Below are 17,447 nucleotides of genomic sequence, written 5' to 3'. Positions count from 1 at the left end.
AAGAAGGGTAGGTGGGTGGATGGTTGGATGATGATGGATGGACGAGTAGATGGATATTTGGATTCACAGATTCATGGGTAAAATCCACAGTGAATAATTATGATCAGGACCACCTAAGGCCACATTTGAAGTGAACTTGCCTAGTTTAAAACTCAGAGACCAGAGTTTGAATAAACAAAGTTGTAGATTATATTTCTAAGGAATAAACTACTCCTCAGAGGGAAAAAAAGTCCCCAATTCTATTTACTCCAGCAAGGGTACAGATGAAGGAAAGTGCAATTCCTCAGTCTGATATGACAACTCCACATCAACATTCTCATTTTCACAGATCTCCTAGAATGTTCAGATTTTAGAGCTGGGACCAGGCTTCAGGAAATGACCTCATATGTTCCCTTCTTTTAGGCATTTAAGTCATCATTTGGGGGCCATAGACCCCTTTTAGAAAGTGATGAAAACTTTCGACCCTCTCCCCAGAAAAATGTGCACAGCCTCAAATTTTTACAGAAAATGTCTTGGGGTTCACAAATCTCTTCAAGTCCTCCTGGAACAAAGTGCACGGAACCCCCCACCTCCTCTATTGATCTCAAATATTAGTGCTATTCAGGTATTGTAGTTGGTAATGATACTAGTAAATGGTAATGATCTCAATCAAAACACTAAGTCATAACTAAAGTAATAATATCAACAATCAATTCACACCACAATAGTGGTATAATTGAGATTCTACTCTTGGTCTCATGCCATTCATTTTCCACATAGAGGTCAGAATGATCTTTGGAAAACATACACCAGATCCTATAACTTCTTTGTTTGAAACTCTGATAACTGCCTAGTTCATCTAGATTAAAATCCACGTTCCATGACGTGGGCTGCCTTTAGCTCCAGACACACATGACTCCCAATGGCTTGAATATCTGCTCCTTCAACATCCTGAGCTTGTCCTGCCTCATGGTCTATGTGTTACCTCTTCCAGCTCTCTCTCTCTCTCTCTCTCTGGAACTCTGGAACTCTCTTCACTTGTCTTTTCATATAGCTTGTTCCTCCTCATCTGTCGTTCAAGCTACAGCTTGGTCACCTACAGAGATGTTCTTAAACTCCAGTCATTCTCCATAGCACCCACTTCTATCACTTGTCACTATTAATATACAAGCCCTTACAATTGTTTTCCTGTTTATTGTCTTTCTCTCCTCACAAGAATAGAAAGTCCATGAGGGCAGGGACCTGCTCTGTCTTGCTCCGTGCTGCAACTCTAAGAGTACTGGGCACATACTACATATTTGTTGACTCTATGGAGACACATAGAGTTTTTAAAAAATTATTTTTGGAAGCCTTGGGGTGGTCTAATCTCTTCCGCTCTTTGGACTTTAGACTCCCCAGCTGTAAAAAGGATAGTTTGGGCCCTATCCAACTATAGGATTCAATGATCTGAAATCTTTGTGACCAAGTTCAAGAGAGCTGGGCCCAAATTCCAGGACAATATGGCAGGAAAGAAGGAATGGTTAGGAGGACTGGACTCCAGTCCTTCTCTGTCCGGAATTTGGAATGGAACTTGGGATCATTTCCTTGCCTCCTCTGGAAATCAGATTCTCTCCATCTGTGAACTGAGCAGACTGGACCAGATGCATTGCAAATTTACAGCACCTATTCATCCAGAAGTTCACTCAAATATCTGCTGAACCCCAGCAATGCGCCAGGCCCTGGGAAGGTGCACTGAGCGTGGCAGACGTGATTCTCGCCATCACTCTGCTTTCATATGTTCTGGGAGGTCTCCAAGGCACAGGTGAGGGTTGCAGGAACAGCATGGGCACATCCCACACAATTGCACCTGCTTCTTTAGCAGCTCTCTCCAGGGATGGGGTAGGAGAAGCTGAGAGAAAGCCATGGGGAAAAGGACTTAAAACCAACAGAATGGTATACTGGCTGGCTCAGTAGGAAGAAGGGAGGCTCAGGAATAGGGAAAGGCGGGAAGAATATATACAGGTAGCGGGTCAGCTCAGAGAAACCAGAGCCATATCGAATGGCTAATATCATTCATAACATATTTGCCCACATTGCTTGGTCCTTCCTAAGGCTCATATCATTTCTCGAAGCACCTTTCCTTCACAGCACCCACTTTCAATCACCCTCTTTTCTCCCTTATTTGGAGCCATCTCCAATTCATTTAACAAAGTTTACCAAGCACCACTGGCACGGCTGGTACTGTGCAACAGGTAGGAATCAAGCAGGGATGGAGACAGAAATGGTCTCTGCTCCTAAGGAGCTTGGAGACAAGTGGAGAAAGACAGACAAGTATGAAGGCACCACAACAGAGTGATAAATGCAATAAGGGGCTGTTGGATTGGATTCGGGTGGTGACAGATTGAACTGTCCAATCATTTCCTAGTGTCATACTCCTAAAAGCTACTCTAGGTCAAGGTCCTCAGCTGAGACATGAATCAAAAAGTGTTTATCGTTCTACTTTGATTTGTGTCTCTACATTTAAAATGGCATGCATGGTATATCCACATGCAGGGCAAGGCACACACTACACGTACATGAACATGTTCATTGTTCGTGAACAATTCTCCAACCGTTCCAGGTGGAAGGGATCTCTTACGCCTCTGAAATCTCAGAGCACATTATAGCCCCCATAATAAACACGGGTGTGCAACAACGCAGTTTTTCTGCCTCTGTGCTCTTCCAGGACTCTATTAATTGCTTAGTTATAGCAGTTACCATGTCATGTATCTGTTTACCAGTCTGCTTCTGCCACTAGGACTGGGAGTTCCTCAAGGGATGGAACTGTGCCCTGTTCTTCTTTTTAATCCCCATTTCCTTGCTTGATGTGTAATACACAAAGACATAAAGATTGCTCAATAATTATCTATCAAATAGATGGACAGATGGATGGATGGATGGATGGATAAATGGGTGGGTGGAAGGAAGGAAAGAAAGAAGGGAGGTTTACCTCTCTAAATGAACTGCCATTTACTATTGAACTTCACAGAATGCCTAAGACAGAGGTTTGTCACGTAAGAAATACTTAAGAAAAGTTAATAAACAGCTGTACGACATTTTCTAATAAGCTCGCTGCTGTGAACCCACAGATGTAACCACCATCCAACACCGTAGAGGAAAACAAAGTGGTCCAGTGGAAAAAGCACTGATTTGGGAGTCAAGAGATCTGAATTCTAGTTTCAATTTTGCTACCAGTTTGCTGCTTAACCTTACTCAACTCAATTTAGCTTAATTTAACAAGTTAACTTGCCTGGATCTCAGTTTCTCCATCTATAAACTGAGATTTTAAAAAGCAAACTAATGTCTTGGGAAAGGGATGAACAAGATACCATATTTGTTTCTAGCAGATCAGCTCTAATCAGCCCAGTGGGGCTGTTCTGTAAAGGGGTCATCCTGAGAGCTTACCACTGGCTCTACAGAGGCCTAATCGGCTCCAATGAGAGCACATCACAAATCAGCCTTGTTAACTCCAGAGTCATTCTTCTGTTCAGAACCCCATAGTTCATGCAGCATGATTACATGCATAGGTCCCACACTGGTTCAGAATGTATCAGGTCCATCCTCAAAGGGTGACAGTGTATTTCCTTTGAGAACATTTGGGGGAATATGCCCCAGGCTTTGATTCCCGAAAGAGGAATCCAGAAATGTTTTTGGCAGAGAGAATCTTTGAAAGTGTATTATCTCCTGGTAGACTGGGAAATGCTCTGGTGGACATAAATGGTCTGTTTGCTCAAAAGTCACTGGCAAATAAAATATATTCTGCACAACAAAGAGATTTCTTAGCCAATCTCTTTAAAGTCTTATAATGTTCATTCCAATTTTTCTTCCATCTCTCTCTCCCTCCACTCCTTCCCTTTTTGTTCTACAATCTCTAGATGTTTGCATTAGCCACTGGGGGTACCATCATCCATCCATCCAACCATCCATCTATCCATGCATCATTCACTCATATATTCATCCCCTCATGGAACATTTACTGAACAGCTACTGTATTCTAAGCAATGCACTAGGCCCTGTAGATAGAGATAAAATTAAACTGGCCTTGACTTGAACCCCAGCTCCACCATCCTTAAGCTGTAAGGTCTTCAGCAAAGTCATGTCACTTTCTAAACCTAATTCAACGGGTCCAAAGTGTAGCACTCAGCCCAGTGCCAGAACATAGTAAGTGCTCATTATAAGCTAGCTGCTTTTATTACTCTTATTACTGCTGAGAATGCATGCTCTCCCCCAAGGGTACATAAACAGCAGATAGAGGATTCCAGATCCCGAGGTCACCACAAGGTCTCACAAGATCAAGGGAAGCAGAGGGGAAGAAGGCCCGCTGATCAGAAAGGAGGGAAATGGATGAAAACGCAGGCAACAGATATGACTGCCAGGACACTCGAGACCTGAAAAGAACCTGATAAGGGGAGAGGGGTGAAATCTGAGAGGAGAGCAAAGCTTGGGATTACGTGCTGCAGTTCACACACAAAATAAATGCTTGCAAACAGGCGAAGGGCTGAGAGGGCAAGACCAAGGCTAAAACGTGGCTTGGATTAGAAAGGCCAAAATGTGAGTTGAGGAGGCATTTAAATACACTGCTCCCCCCCCCCACTCCGCCCATTTTGGAAGGCCGGATATCTTTTCCCTTCTGACTTCTCTGCTCAAGGGGAAATGGAATTAACCACTGTGTAATGTTTCTGAGTGTGACGCACGGGCCAGGTCATGTGCTTTGGGTTACGTAATGCAACATGCCCAAGCTCTTTCTCCCAGAATCATTAGAAATTTAGCTGGTTCTCTTATCCAGTCATGCATTCATTAAACAAAAATACCTATAGTTCCTTTATAAGCCAGGCACTTGGCTAGGCAGTGGAGAAGTTGACAGGACCCCAAATATGCAGAGAATGAAATGTGATAAAGAATTCCAGGTGTTTCGATAAACGTGTGCAGAAGGTATAGTAGAGATAGATGGATAAGGGAGGGGGGGAACCAGTTATACTTGGGGAAGAGTCAGAAAGGGCTTCCCAGAAAAGCGGAACATTGAGCAGAATCCTACAGAGACTTAAGTGTCCTGCAAAATGGTGCCTGGGGATTTAGGAGGTATGTTATATAATGAAAATGATGGGAAAAAAGCCTAAGGCATCTATCTGGTGGAACTGTAGATAATTCCAGTGCTACTGAAAGGCCTATAGCTAGAGGCAGTACAGTCAGATTTGCATTTTAGAAAGATTTGACTGTGGGAAGTTGAAGGATGTGTAGGAGTTGAGGCTCAGAGAAGTGGGCATTTACAATACTAAGGAAATAGTCAAAGCAAGAGATGAAGAGGGCCTAAGCTAAGAAGGGGGAAGGTTGGCTATAAAAATGTTAAGAAGACAGGATAGACAGGAATTGATGACTGAATAAACATGGTGGGAGATATATCTAGAGCAGGTGACACTGGATGAGGATGGAAGAAATTTTGGAGGAAAGACAATTCCATTTTGGATATGTTGAGTCTGAAGTGCAGGTTGACATTTCCAGTAGACAGCTGGATCTATGAGTCCGGAGTCCAGCAGAGTCTGGAGATAAATGATGTTCATCAGCAGAGAGATGGTATTTATTCCATGGGAAAGCATGCCAAGTCAGGAGAGAAGCAGACCTAGCGCTGGCCTAAGACTCAGAAGATAGAGGATCTTACCCAGCAAGGTCACTGCTTTGGACAAGTCACTTCTTCACCACCCCTTGGTTTCTCATCTTTGAAATAAATGGTTTAGATTCTGACTCTCACACACCTTGGTTCTTTGGACTTACATGAATGTTTCTTCACCAAACAGAGTAGAGTATGTATTCCCTTTTTACGTTTTCTGTGTACTCTGCATCTCTTAAGGCAAGGCCACCTTGTTCCTGATTGGTCTGTTATCATACCTTTCTCTGTACTCTCATCAGCCTTTGTAGCTGAAAGATCTCCAATCTCATGGGAGGAAACAACCCCCTCTTTACAAACACATCTGGTTATATTCTGCTCAGCCACATTTCATGTTTATAGAGCAAAAAGAATTAAGAAGAGGTGGATGTGGGACAGATATAGGAAGAGTTTCTTGATTACAAAGGAGATAGGTACAGGTTAGACCACCAGTTTCTTGAAGGCAAAAGATTAGATAAGGGATCTGCAATTAGTCATATGCTCCCCCTACCCACATACTCAGATCCCAAGCTGTGACCCCCCCACCCCACCTCCTAGAGTTTCTGTCTCTGTTCCCTTCAAACGGACTGGAACCTGGGACCTTCTCAGGTTCTGCAAAACTGAAACAGGGTCGCCTCTCCTACTCTTCCAGGTTCTAGGGACCCTGGGTTTGTGACAAATGATACTGGAAAACATTTTCTTTCTCTTGTTGGAAGAAAAATCTGGGGATGACAGTGCTAGGGATTCCCAGAAGTAAAATAGGCAAACAGATGGCTACAGACTCAAGAGTTTTAGTATTTTAATCATGAAGTGACGTGATTAAAATGATAAGCATGACTAAAAGGCCAGTGGCTTACACCAGTGTCCAGGAACTTGCCTGGAATGGCTTCAATAGAGTAAGAAATTATGAAATTCGAGTACTCTAACCATTAGCCAAGATGTGATCACTGGGAAGGTCACTTAGTGAGTTTTTTAAAAACATTTATGGCAGCTATTATTAGCATTATTATTAACGAGATGGCTTCCAGCTCTTGGGAAGTACCAATATTCCCTACATAATGTCTTCAGTCAGTCTTTGACTGAAATTCTACCCACTGGTACTTTGCTTTTGGATAGGAAGCTTTTTGAGGAGACATTAAAGTATATATGTCCCTGGAAGAGCAACATTCTAGGTTGGTATCAGTCAATGATACCTTAGTAAGATGGGACACCATGGCCTTTTTCAAGAATGAGTGTAGGGCTTCCCTGGTGGCGCAGTGGTTGAGAATCTGCCTGCCAATGCAGGGGACATGGGTTCGAGCCCTGGTCTGGGAAGATCCCACATGCCGCGGAGCAGCTGGGCCCGTGAGCCACAACTACTGAGCCTGCCCGTCTGGAGCCTGTGCTCCGCAACGAGAGAGGCCGCGACAGTGAGAGGCCCGCGCACCGCGATGAAGAGTGGCCCCCGCTTGCCACAACTAGAGAAAGCCCTCGCACAGAAACGAAGACCCAACACAGCCATAAATAAATAAATAAATAAAATTAATTAATTAATTAATTAAAAAAAAAAAAAAAAAGAATGAGTGTAGCTGAGGGAGAGGAAGCAGGAAGTGTGTGGGCACTTGGTCCCTGAGGGGCACAGGCACCACCGAGCGGAGGAAGCTGCACTCCTGGAACTACTGCTAACATTGCAGTTCTGTGGTAGGTCAGTCCTGATGGGGATTATAGAATCTTCGGGAATCTCTGCTAGATGGGTCTCAAGGACAAAGACAGATACACTCCTCCTTACTCCCATTGTTCAGATGAGGAAAACTGGCCCGAAGAAGGAAAGTGAGCTGTACAAAGTCACACAGCAAGCTAAGGACTAACCTGGCTGGCCCTGACATCCCCCAGCCCCACCCCCACTCCTCCTGCTCGATGCCCCAAGGCCTCCTCCCTTCTCTACTTTATTTTTCTTCATAAACATTCACCTGACATTACGTGATATATCTGCTCACTCATTTATCTTCTGTCTCCTCCTCCTTCTCAACCCCCCACTCCAGAATATAAACTCCCTGAGGTCAGAGATATTTTCTTCTGTTCCTTGCTCTGTACTGAGGACCTAAAAACTGTACCTGGCATGTAGCAGAAACTCACCAAATACTTGTTGAATGCCTGGGCAGGGATGGACAAATTTTACTTTGTCCTTTGTTTCTAATCTGTATTTCTTAGATTCTCTACAATGAACACACATTGCTTTTGTAATAGGAAACAATGAAATGTTTATTCTGTTTGCCTTTCCTTTTAGTTTTTGTTTTACGTTAAGATAATAGGAATAAACCTTTCCTGAGTGGTGAGGGAGGGAAAGGCAATTCCTGGCTCTGCTAAAGGAGATAAACATGTCTAATTTATAGAGTTATTGAGAGAATTAGAAATAATGTGTAGCGAGGCCGGACACATAAAACCAATATGAGTTAACGTTTACTGGGTGCTTACCCATCGTCTAGATTCCATTACTAAGCATTTTCCACATGGAGGCCCAGTTAATCTTCAAAATAACCCTATGAAGTAGGTGCCAGTATCATCCGCATTTTACAGAGGCGAAAGTGAAGCTTGGCGATATTAAGTAACTTGCCCAGGGTCATATAACTGGCAGGTGGGAGAATCAGGAAATCAAACTCAGGCACTCTGACTCTTGAGTTCTACCATCAATCACTACAAAATACTTCCTCAGTAAACATATGCTTCTTTCCCCTGTTGCCTGAGCGTGTCAATTCTTTCTGAGATCAGTCAACTGCAGCTCACCACCCCCCATGCCCGCACCAGGCTTTACAAGGTTCTAGAAGGCTTCCAGGGCAATGGGAGATGCAGAGAAATAAGGAGCCAGAAAAATGAGAAATAGGGGTATGTGGAAATGTGAGTGAGTGTGTGTATGTGTGTGCCTGGGCGTGTCAATGGTCACAATGTGTTTTGGATTGTCACAATGATTAGGAGATCCTAGGCGATTCTTATGCACAAAACCAAGGATGTGAAATGCTTCACAGTGTGTGGAAGGGTTCCACACAGCAAGGAATGCCCTCACTCAAAAACTACTTATTGTGCTGCAAGAGCCACTTGCCCCTCCGACATGCCCCTCCTAAGACTCCCGTCCTTCCTTTCCTTCCCCTCCCCTCAAGCTCTCCCAGGATGGTCAGTCACCTGCGTTTGCAGGTGTGCAGGGAGACGGGCAGAGGGAGCTCCTAGTGTCAGAAGCCTGGACTGCACGCTGACTTTCAGTTATTCTCTGTGTGACCTTGGGAGAGTCCCTAACCTGCTCCAAGTTGCAGAAATGCATTTGGAAACCTAGCAGCTCACAGAACACGCAGGGATCTAAGATTTCAGCTCCTCCTGTGGCTCTCAAACCCTTTTAAACTTTTTATGACGGAATTCTTCAAGCACACACAGAGGGACAGACAAAAAAGTATTGAAGCCTGTCGTTTCTGTCACCTGGTTTCAACAATCATCAGCCTGCCAATCTTCTTTCATCTACCACTCTTCCTCCCAACATCCTATTTTTTTTTTTTCTGGAACACTTTAAACAAACAAAATAGACATAACGTCATTTTACCCATAAATACATCAGTACACATTTCTAACAGATTAGGATCTTTAAAAATATATAATCACGATACTGTTATGATGCCTAACAAAGTTAACAACGTCAGTCCATGTCTATTCAAACTCTGTCACTGAGAAACTTGCACATTCCTTCAAAAGAAATCTGGAAGAATCACAGTTTAGGCAGAAGAGGTGAAGGGAAGATGCGGGGAGACAGAGGGCTCCCCTTCAGCCTCTCCCCAGGGCATTCCTAAGATTGTGGGGCACAGGTTGAAAGCCCCTCTTCCACTGCTACCCCTCAGTGTGCACCCTGAGAACACTGAGGCACAGAGAGGAGCAGTTAAGTTGTCAAGGTCACACAGCAAGTAAGGCAGACCTGTTAAGTTCCAACATCAAAGGACTCCAGCGAGGTCACGCGTAGGAAAAGGTTTGCTCATTCGATCACTGTTTATCATTTGCAGTGTGAATAATGATAATAAAGGTGCCTTTCCAGGTATGACCTTGATTGTACAAACCCCTCACATCTCTCACTTTCTGGATCCTCCAACCACTGTCGACCTATGGACTGGGCCCTGATCTTGGCTTAGAGCTTTTCCTGCCATCGTCTCACCTGGTTCCCGTGACAACCCGCAAGATATGGATGTTGAATGTAACCACACCTGAAACTCTCTCCCCAGAGGCCCCAGGTCACACAGCTCACAGGAGACCAAGCCAGGACTTGAGCCCAGAGCTCCTAGGTCCCAGTTCCAGGTTTTCAAAGGAGCCAAGGGGCCAAGACCCACAAGTCAGCTCTGAGTTGAGCATTGCCAGTAAATGCATCAAGGCATGAAGGAGAGTCCTCAGTGCAGCAAGAAAAAAGATAAGAGACACTGAGGAGAAGGAAATTAAATTCCAGAGAAAGGGCGGCAGGTGAGGGGAGAAGCAGGCACCCGCTAGATTCCTAAGTCCTGGGCGATAGGTAGACGAGGAACAAGCTGCTTGTATAGGGGGTCCTCCTACCTGGGGTCCTTGGGGAATCATCTCTCTTCCTCATCTAAGACACCTTGCAGCCAGTGCTGGTTTCACAGTGATCTCAAGGTGAGGGGGTTTGAAATAATAGGAACAGTTGCCTGCCTTCCGAAGGACTAGCCTGGGGCAAAGTGGGGAATGCCTCACAGCTGGGCTTTCCGCCTTCCTTTACACTCCTTATTCCTGCTCAGAAAAACACTCCCCTCTCCAGCACGGTGAGACATCCATTTGAAATCAGATGCATGGAACTCCATGTGTTACCCCCTTCTAGGGCTGTCTGCTCCTTAAAGGAGGCACCAGAAGGAGAGGGTGTAGCTTCACATATAGGACCAGCTTTGGAAAAATGGAATGTCAGTGCCACCCCCCCACCCCCTGCCCCCCTGCTCCTAGGCATTTAGGGTCAGCAGGGGAATTGGGAATGGAAAAAAGGTCCTTTCTGGTGTTTGGCCACTCAGAATTGGGACAGCTAAAGTTCTCTCAAAGCTCTGCCACCAACCAGCTGGATAAGCAGGAAATGCTACTCCCCTCTTGGGCCTCAGTTTCTCCACCTGCAGAGCAGGGAGACATCAGACTGGATCAGTGATTCTCCCCACTGGTGGCCCTTCCACATTACCTGAGAAGGCTTTGGAAAACACTAGTGCCCAGGCCAACCCCTGACCCACGACATCAGGATCGCGGGGATGCAGCCTGGGCATCAGGATGTTTACAAAGCTGATGATTCTCAGTGCTATGGGGGACGGGAGCTACTGGACTAAACAATCTCCCAGGCTACCTTGAGAGGGCCACTTTGTGAATACAGTTTAGTTCTCAGCCCCTGCGTGACACTGGTCCTCAGTTTCCCTGTTGTACCATGAGCTGCCTGATTCAGTCCATTCCCAGCTGACCACGCAAATCCCGTGTTCCTGAGCCCCGCACCTCTGAGCCTCAAGTTTGCCTTCCTCTGCGTAGAGGGGCAAGGGCAATGCAGCCTCCATTACCCCATCTGTCCACGTGAATGGCTGAGTGGGGGAACGTGAAGGTCGGAGGGCGTCTGGGGAAGGAGCAAGAGGCATGTGACAACACGGCTGTGACCTGGACCCCACTGTGACCAGTCTGGCTTCTGTTCCTGAGGGTGCATTCTCCCTCTGGATGCTAACTGGTTTTCCTATTCATTGGTCCAGTGGTTTTGGACCTCCTCTGGCTCTTATCACCAAGGGGTCATCCAAATAGGTCAAAGAAGAGGAAATCAAAGTTCAAGGAAGGGATCTGAAGGGGTCCAGCTGTTCCCCAAGATACACTGTCTACTCTAGATAGACTCCCCAGCAACGTAAGAGGGGAAGCCCTAACAATGTACAAACAGGTCCTACTTTCTGAAGGCCAAGCTGGCAAATTGGGAAAGGGAAGGTGGTTACTTACTGGATCCGACTACCATTGACTGAATCCCTAATATGAGCTGGCTCTGTGTCAGGCGCTTTCTGCCTGTTTATTCCACTTCAATGTCCTGATATCATTATGCCCATTTTACAGAGGAGGAAACCAAGGGATAGAGAGAGAAAGTGACTTGACTCAAATCACACAGCAAGTCACTGGCAACAGAAATTCCAAGCCCCGTCTGCCTGATAATTTGACGTGAAAAGAAACACAGATCTGCCAAGTCAAACCCAGAGCTCCACGTGAGACTTAGATTCATGTCTTATTCCCTTTAATCTGTAGGCATATGGTCAGCACAAAGAGATGCAGGAAAGAGTGGCGACATTCTGCAGCAGGTCTAAAGAAGGGAATGGGGGTCACTCCTTCTCTCTCCAAAAAGACTGCTGAAGAAGAAACAGGCACTTAAGACTCGAGTTCATATCTGGGCTCTGTCCACCGGAAGAGCCCGTGGGACTTTGGACTAAGTCGCTTCAACTTTCCGAGACTTTGTTTCCTCATTTGGAAAACAGAGGTGATAACGTCCACCTTCCAGGGCGGTTGTGAGGGTGAAACTCGCAGACACAAGGCAAGCGCAGTACCCGGCACCTCGGAGGCACCCAGGAAGAGTTGCTTTCCTTCCTGCCTTTAAGTGTCCTCAGTCCATAAAGCCAAGACTGAGGTCATTGGAAAATCATGTCCAATAATAAGATCAAAGTTTATTGAGTGCTTACTATCTACCAAGTCCAGTTCTAAGCACTTTCCACGTATGAGCTCATGTAACGCGTCAGGTACTCGTGCTATGCTCACTTTGCAGATGAAGAAGCTGACGCCCAGAGAATCAGTTAACTCTCCCAAGGTCACACAACCAGATAGGGGCAGAGGTAGATTCACGCAGAGGCAACCCAGCTACTAAAACTGGCTTCTAACCATTGCAATATCCTAGACCCCAGGTGTCACTAATGAATGTTGTGGGCAGAACCATGTTAATACATGAACTTGTTGAAATCTAGCCTTCCCTGTTACAATTCTGAAGTTGGGGAAATGCAGGCACTCTTTTTGGGGGGTTGGTTGGGTTGTGGGAAGTAGGGGCTGCAGAAGGGAGGAAATAAAAAGTCTCTTCTGAGTAGCCAGTAAACTCAACAGTCCAACATTTAGAACAAAAGAAAAAAGCATGGAAAGCCGAGGTGCTGGAGGGGATTCAGGTAAATCCCTTTCTCCTTCTGAGCAGGGATTCTGGATCACTGAGGGCTGGGGGAGGGAGGAGGGCAGCACTTGTGGGGTCCACATTTCACTTATCTAACAGGTCAGGAGAAACTTTAACAAGATTAACTGCTGCTCAGGGCCTCTGCTCCACGGAGCAGCAAATTGGGTCTATTGTTTTCTTTTTCTTCCTCTTTTCTCTTTCTGTCAAACTGGAGGGGTACGGTGGGGGAGGGCAGCTGGGGATGAGGGGCAAGGGTCTGGATCCTGCCTGGTATGGTACAAAGGCGAAGGGATGTGTCAGGAAGCCCCCCGCCCCCAGACTTGAAAGGGAGCCCAAATTGCCGAGCACCGAGGCTGCGGGCTGTGCCTGGGTGGTGGGTCTGTGAGGGGTCGGAGGTGACAGTGCTTCTCAGACACATTCTCTCAGCAGTGTAGCGGGTAAGGTCTGGAAGCGGGGATGCCCAGGATCAAATCCTAGCTCCTGGCACTGGGGAGCTGTGCCACCCAGCACACATCCCTTCCCTCTCCGCGTCTCTGTCTCCCTATTCGGCCAAAGAGAGAAGAACTGGCCTGGGTAACCTCCAAGGACCCTCTTCTCAATCGCCTTAAAGGGACTCTTCAACCCTCAGACCATCCATCGCTGGTGGGCTCTTCAACCCTCAGACTCCTGCACACAGGCACTTTCTCACTTTAGCTTTGTTTATGCCTGCATAAGCCTTCCCATTTTTATTAATATATATATATATATATATATATGTATTTATATATATTTCTCTTCTTCCCTTTTGGAAAAAATAAAAGGCATGTTTTCTGAGCTTCAGAAGCAAACTGCTCCTTCACTCCTTCCCTTTGCCTCTCCAAGCGCCTGTCTGAACTGGTGTCAGTGAAGTTTGAACCGGGGCAGAAATAGCATCCCAGGCGGATCTGGGAGCATAGCCCGCCTACCAGGAGCGGCAAGGCCTGCCTCTGCCAGACGACAAACCCGGTTAACAGCACCATAAAATTAGACCTTTACGAAACCCAATTGAATCCTGCAGCAAAGAGTGATGTAAGGCAGCCTGGCCTGACAGCAAGGCAGCAACCCTCTGCCTGAAATAGCAGCGCGGTCCCTGCTGAGAGATGCCTGCTCTCTCAAGATAGGTGACCAGGGATTCCTACGAAAGCGGTGACGCCCAGCCAGAGAGAGCCAGCAGAGGTCAGGCAGCAAACTGGGCACCCGAGGTCGCAGCGGGAGGACACGGTTTGGCACCGGCATCCAAACTGCCCACCTCGGCCCGGCCTCTCCCAGCCTGAACTTACACGAAAGAAGGAGCTGAAAAAGTGCTTCTGCAAAGAACCTCTGTTTGTTTGCTTTTTAATTCAAGGAGAAGCAGGTTCTTTTTAGTCCAACAGTCTGTACCGTGTGGAGGATACGCAGAATGAGTCTTTTCTGGCTCAAGGCCAGGTGTTTACACACCGCAAATCTGGCTCAGACTCAACTAGGGGAGGGAAAAAAAAAAAATCCACCAGAATCCTCGGGAGAAAAGCTCTGAGCTTTCTGGTGCTACACGGCAGCAGTGACTTTTTTTTTCTTCCTCGTTTTGAGAGGAATGTTATTTCCACACATAAAATGGACCAGGCATTTTATACAAGCAATAATAACGTAACGTCCCCCATCCAATTAAAGGATTTTACTGCACAATCTTTGTGTGAGAGAGCGAATGAGTCCTCAAAAGAGCGTGTGTGAAGAGAGGCTCCTTGTCTGAATTACAGACATTTATAAAGCAGGCTCCTGTGGAATCCCAGGTGCTATATTTTTTTTTTTTTGAAAAAATGTATTTACTACCTTTTCATTGATGATACCTATATAACCCTGCACTCTCCTCTCTGGAGGAGAAGCCTTCCAAATCACTGGTATGACAGGTAAAGACTAGGAAAAATCAGATCTACTCATTTAAAACAAACAAACAAACAAACAAACAAAAAAACCCTCCAATCTGCAGGCTCTGTGTTTTTCCTATGTTCCGAAACAGAAGTAAACATACCACAGCCCTGAACTATAATCATCATCATTATTATTATGAATAATGTCTCCCCTCTACTCTACATTATAACCCCCTCTGGCTGACTAGGGCTTGAGGGCTAAAAGTGAATAAGCTCAGTTTCCCTCTCCTTCCTGGGTTGGGGGGGGTAAAAAAAAAAAAAAAAAGAAAAAAAAAAAAGCAGCATGTGATGACGTCAGGTATGGGGGGAAGTCACTTTCTAGCTCTCGGCTTGGTAGCGGGAGAGTGGGAGCTTTGGGGGCATATTCTTGGTATAGCAGCGGAGTTTGGGTCCTCTAAATGGACTTGATGTAAATAGGACAGAGTTAGCGCAACGGTTGAGAAAGTCCACGCCAAGATAGAAAGAAGCGGACTGCCGGAAGAACTCAGAGCTTTCCCTTCTAAGAAAGTGTGTGTAAGGGGGTGGGATCGCAAAACGCCTCCACACGTTCCCTGGCTGCAGCGAAAGGGGAACCCCTACTCTCACTTTGAGACGTCCTAGGACATGGCAAGATTGTTTGTGCAGGAAGGGAATCTCCCAGCCAGAAGAGGCAAAACTTTCCTTCTCTCCTCCAGCGCCGCCCCCCTCCGCCCCCCAGTTTTATTAAAGGCATTGCCACAGATTCATTAGGAGGGGGAAAAAATGGATGTTGGTGCATTTCTAAGGTTTGCAACCCTCCCAAAGTGTCCGGTTTCACTACAGGCTTTGCTGTAGAACGGTGTGTGTGTGTGTTTGTTGGGCGGGGGGCGGCGGGGGGGGGGGTGGGGGGGGTGAGGAGGGAGAACTCAAATTCATTACGGGCTCGTAAAAGTCCCAAATGAGAAAAGCGCCCCGTTTCGCAGCCTAGTTGGGGGAGGACTAGCGGGGTGTGCGTGAGCAAAGTCTCACCCCAGCCCCGAGTGACAGGCTTTGAAAGCGAGGACATGGGATGGCAGTGTGTGTGCGCGTGTCTGTGTGTGCCTGGGGTAAGGGGGTGAATCCCAGAGGCAGGCAGCAACCACAGAGCAACTTTGGGGGCACTTCGAGGACTTCTAAGTCCTGGCGATCACAACCACCTTGTCCTTGTAGGCTTTCAGGGTAACGGGGCCAAGTAAAGGGGGAGGGTCACCTCCATTAAAAAGCCAAAGAAATCAACGGTCCCCTAGCCACTTTTCACATGCATCCCAACTGGGTCATTCCTCCATCCCAAACGGAGACAGTACCTCTCACCATCCAAAACACGGTTCACGTGCACGAGGCTCCCTGGGGACCAGCCCTCACCAACTGCGGGTCTCCGGGAGGCCGGGAGCGCTCCCTGCGCTCTTCCAGCGGGACTAGGCGGAGACGCCTTCCGAGTGCGCCCATTCCGCAGATGGGGCAAAGTGAGGCTCGCAGCTCGCCCCGGAGCCGCCGCGCCGCCGGCACAGCGGCTCCCGCACAGACACACCCGCCAGCCCCCAACGATCCCGCCACCAGCGCCCAAGCACCCGCGCGCCCCTGGGGCCGCAGGGCCGGTGCAGCGCCCGCCTGGGCGCCCTCGCCTACCTGTGATCACCGCCGGAGAGCTCTGGCCCCCCTCCGCTCGCAGCCACACTTGCAGCGTGAACGCGTCCCGGGGCAGCTCGAGGTCGGCCCGCAGGCGCAGCTGCTCGCCTCGCCCGCTGAAATAGAGCGCCCGGCTCGGCGGGCTCGGCTCCTCCGCGGCGCCCCTCGTCTCCCGCTGCTGCCGCCGCCGGGGGACGCGCACGGCTTCCCAGGCACCGCCCGGCGGCGGCGGCGGCGGCGGCGGCGGCGAGGCGCGGCGGCCGCGGGCCGCCCGGGTGGCGCAGGTGGCCGGGCCGGCGGCGGGGCGCGGGGGGCGGCCGGCCCGCGGGTCTCTCCGGGCCCGGCGGGGGCGCTCGGCCAGCCCGCAGCCCAGCGCGGCGCTCAGCAGCCCCAGGCGCAGCACCCAACTCCAGAGCCGCATGTCCGACGGTCCCCCCCGCCCCCCCTTCGCCCCTGCACCGCCGCCCGGAGCTGCCAGCTTTAGGAGCCTCGGCGCCTCGACTTTCTTCGCTTCTTCACCCTTCTTGGGCGAGCCCCCCCGTCCACTTGCTTTTTTCTTTTCTTTCTCGCTTTCCTCCTCAAGGTGTGTGCTCCACTCCCCCCACCTTTGAAAAATACAGCCCAACTCCTCCTGGTTGGCAATTAATTTCTCTCCCCGCTCCTTTATCTGCCTTATTTCCCCCCTCTAACAGCTGGTTGCCTTCCTCCTTGTTTTATTTCATTTTATTTTATATGATTTCTCGCTCTTAAAAAAAAAAAAGCTCCTCTAAGACACTGATCCGCTGAATTCCCTCCCCCCAAAAGATGCTCTAATTTATTTATTTTTTGCGTCCTTTATAACACAAGCCACAGCCCCCTTCTCCCCCCCCCGTCCCCCCTCCCCTCCCTCCTTCTTCACAAAATGAAAGGAAAGAGGGGGGAAAAATCCCTCAGAAGATGAGTAAACAAGCGTATGCTAATCTGCTCCCGAGCGCTCCACCTTCCCAATTGAATGAGTCCCAGTTAAAACTGCGGGGATCATGACTAATCAATCAGTTTGGAGAGGCCGAGCTACCCAGCCTTCCTCCACTTTCCCGTTTGCCTCCTTCGCTCCGCTTCTCCACCCCCT

The 17,447-nt window shown here is 47.9% G+C and overlaps 1 protein-coding gene across 4 annotated transcripts in view; it reads right to left on the bottom strand.

Annotated features, from left to right (window-relative positions):
• PAPPA (pappalysin 1) overlaps window positions 1–17,084 on the bottom strand; it is a 269,392-nt gene extending 252,308 nt beyond the window's left edge. For 2 of the 4 annotated variants that reach the window (XM_082402206.1, XM_082402207.1), the window contains exon 1: window positions 16,340–17,082. In XM_082402206.1, the coding sequence (XP_082258332.1) occupies window positions 16,340–16,760 (421 nt within the window). In that variant the 5' untranslated portion in view covers window positions 16,761–17,082. Of the gene's footprint in view, window positions 1–16,339 lie in introns of all 4 variants that reach the window. The other 2 variants (XM_082402204.1, XM_082402205.1) reach the window with 2 other exon arrangements.
• Window positions 17,085–17,447: the final 363 nt, after the last annotated feature.

This window comes from Balaenoptera borealis, assembly GCF_965194805.1.
Source record: "Balaenoptera borealis genome assembly, chromosome: 8".
Classification (NCBI taxonomy): Eukaryota; Metazoa; Chordata; class Mammalia; order Artiodactyla; family Balaenopteridae; genus Balaenoptera; species Balaenoptera borealis.
This window is presented reverse-complemented; position numbering and strand designations above follow the sequence as displayed.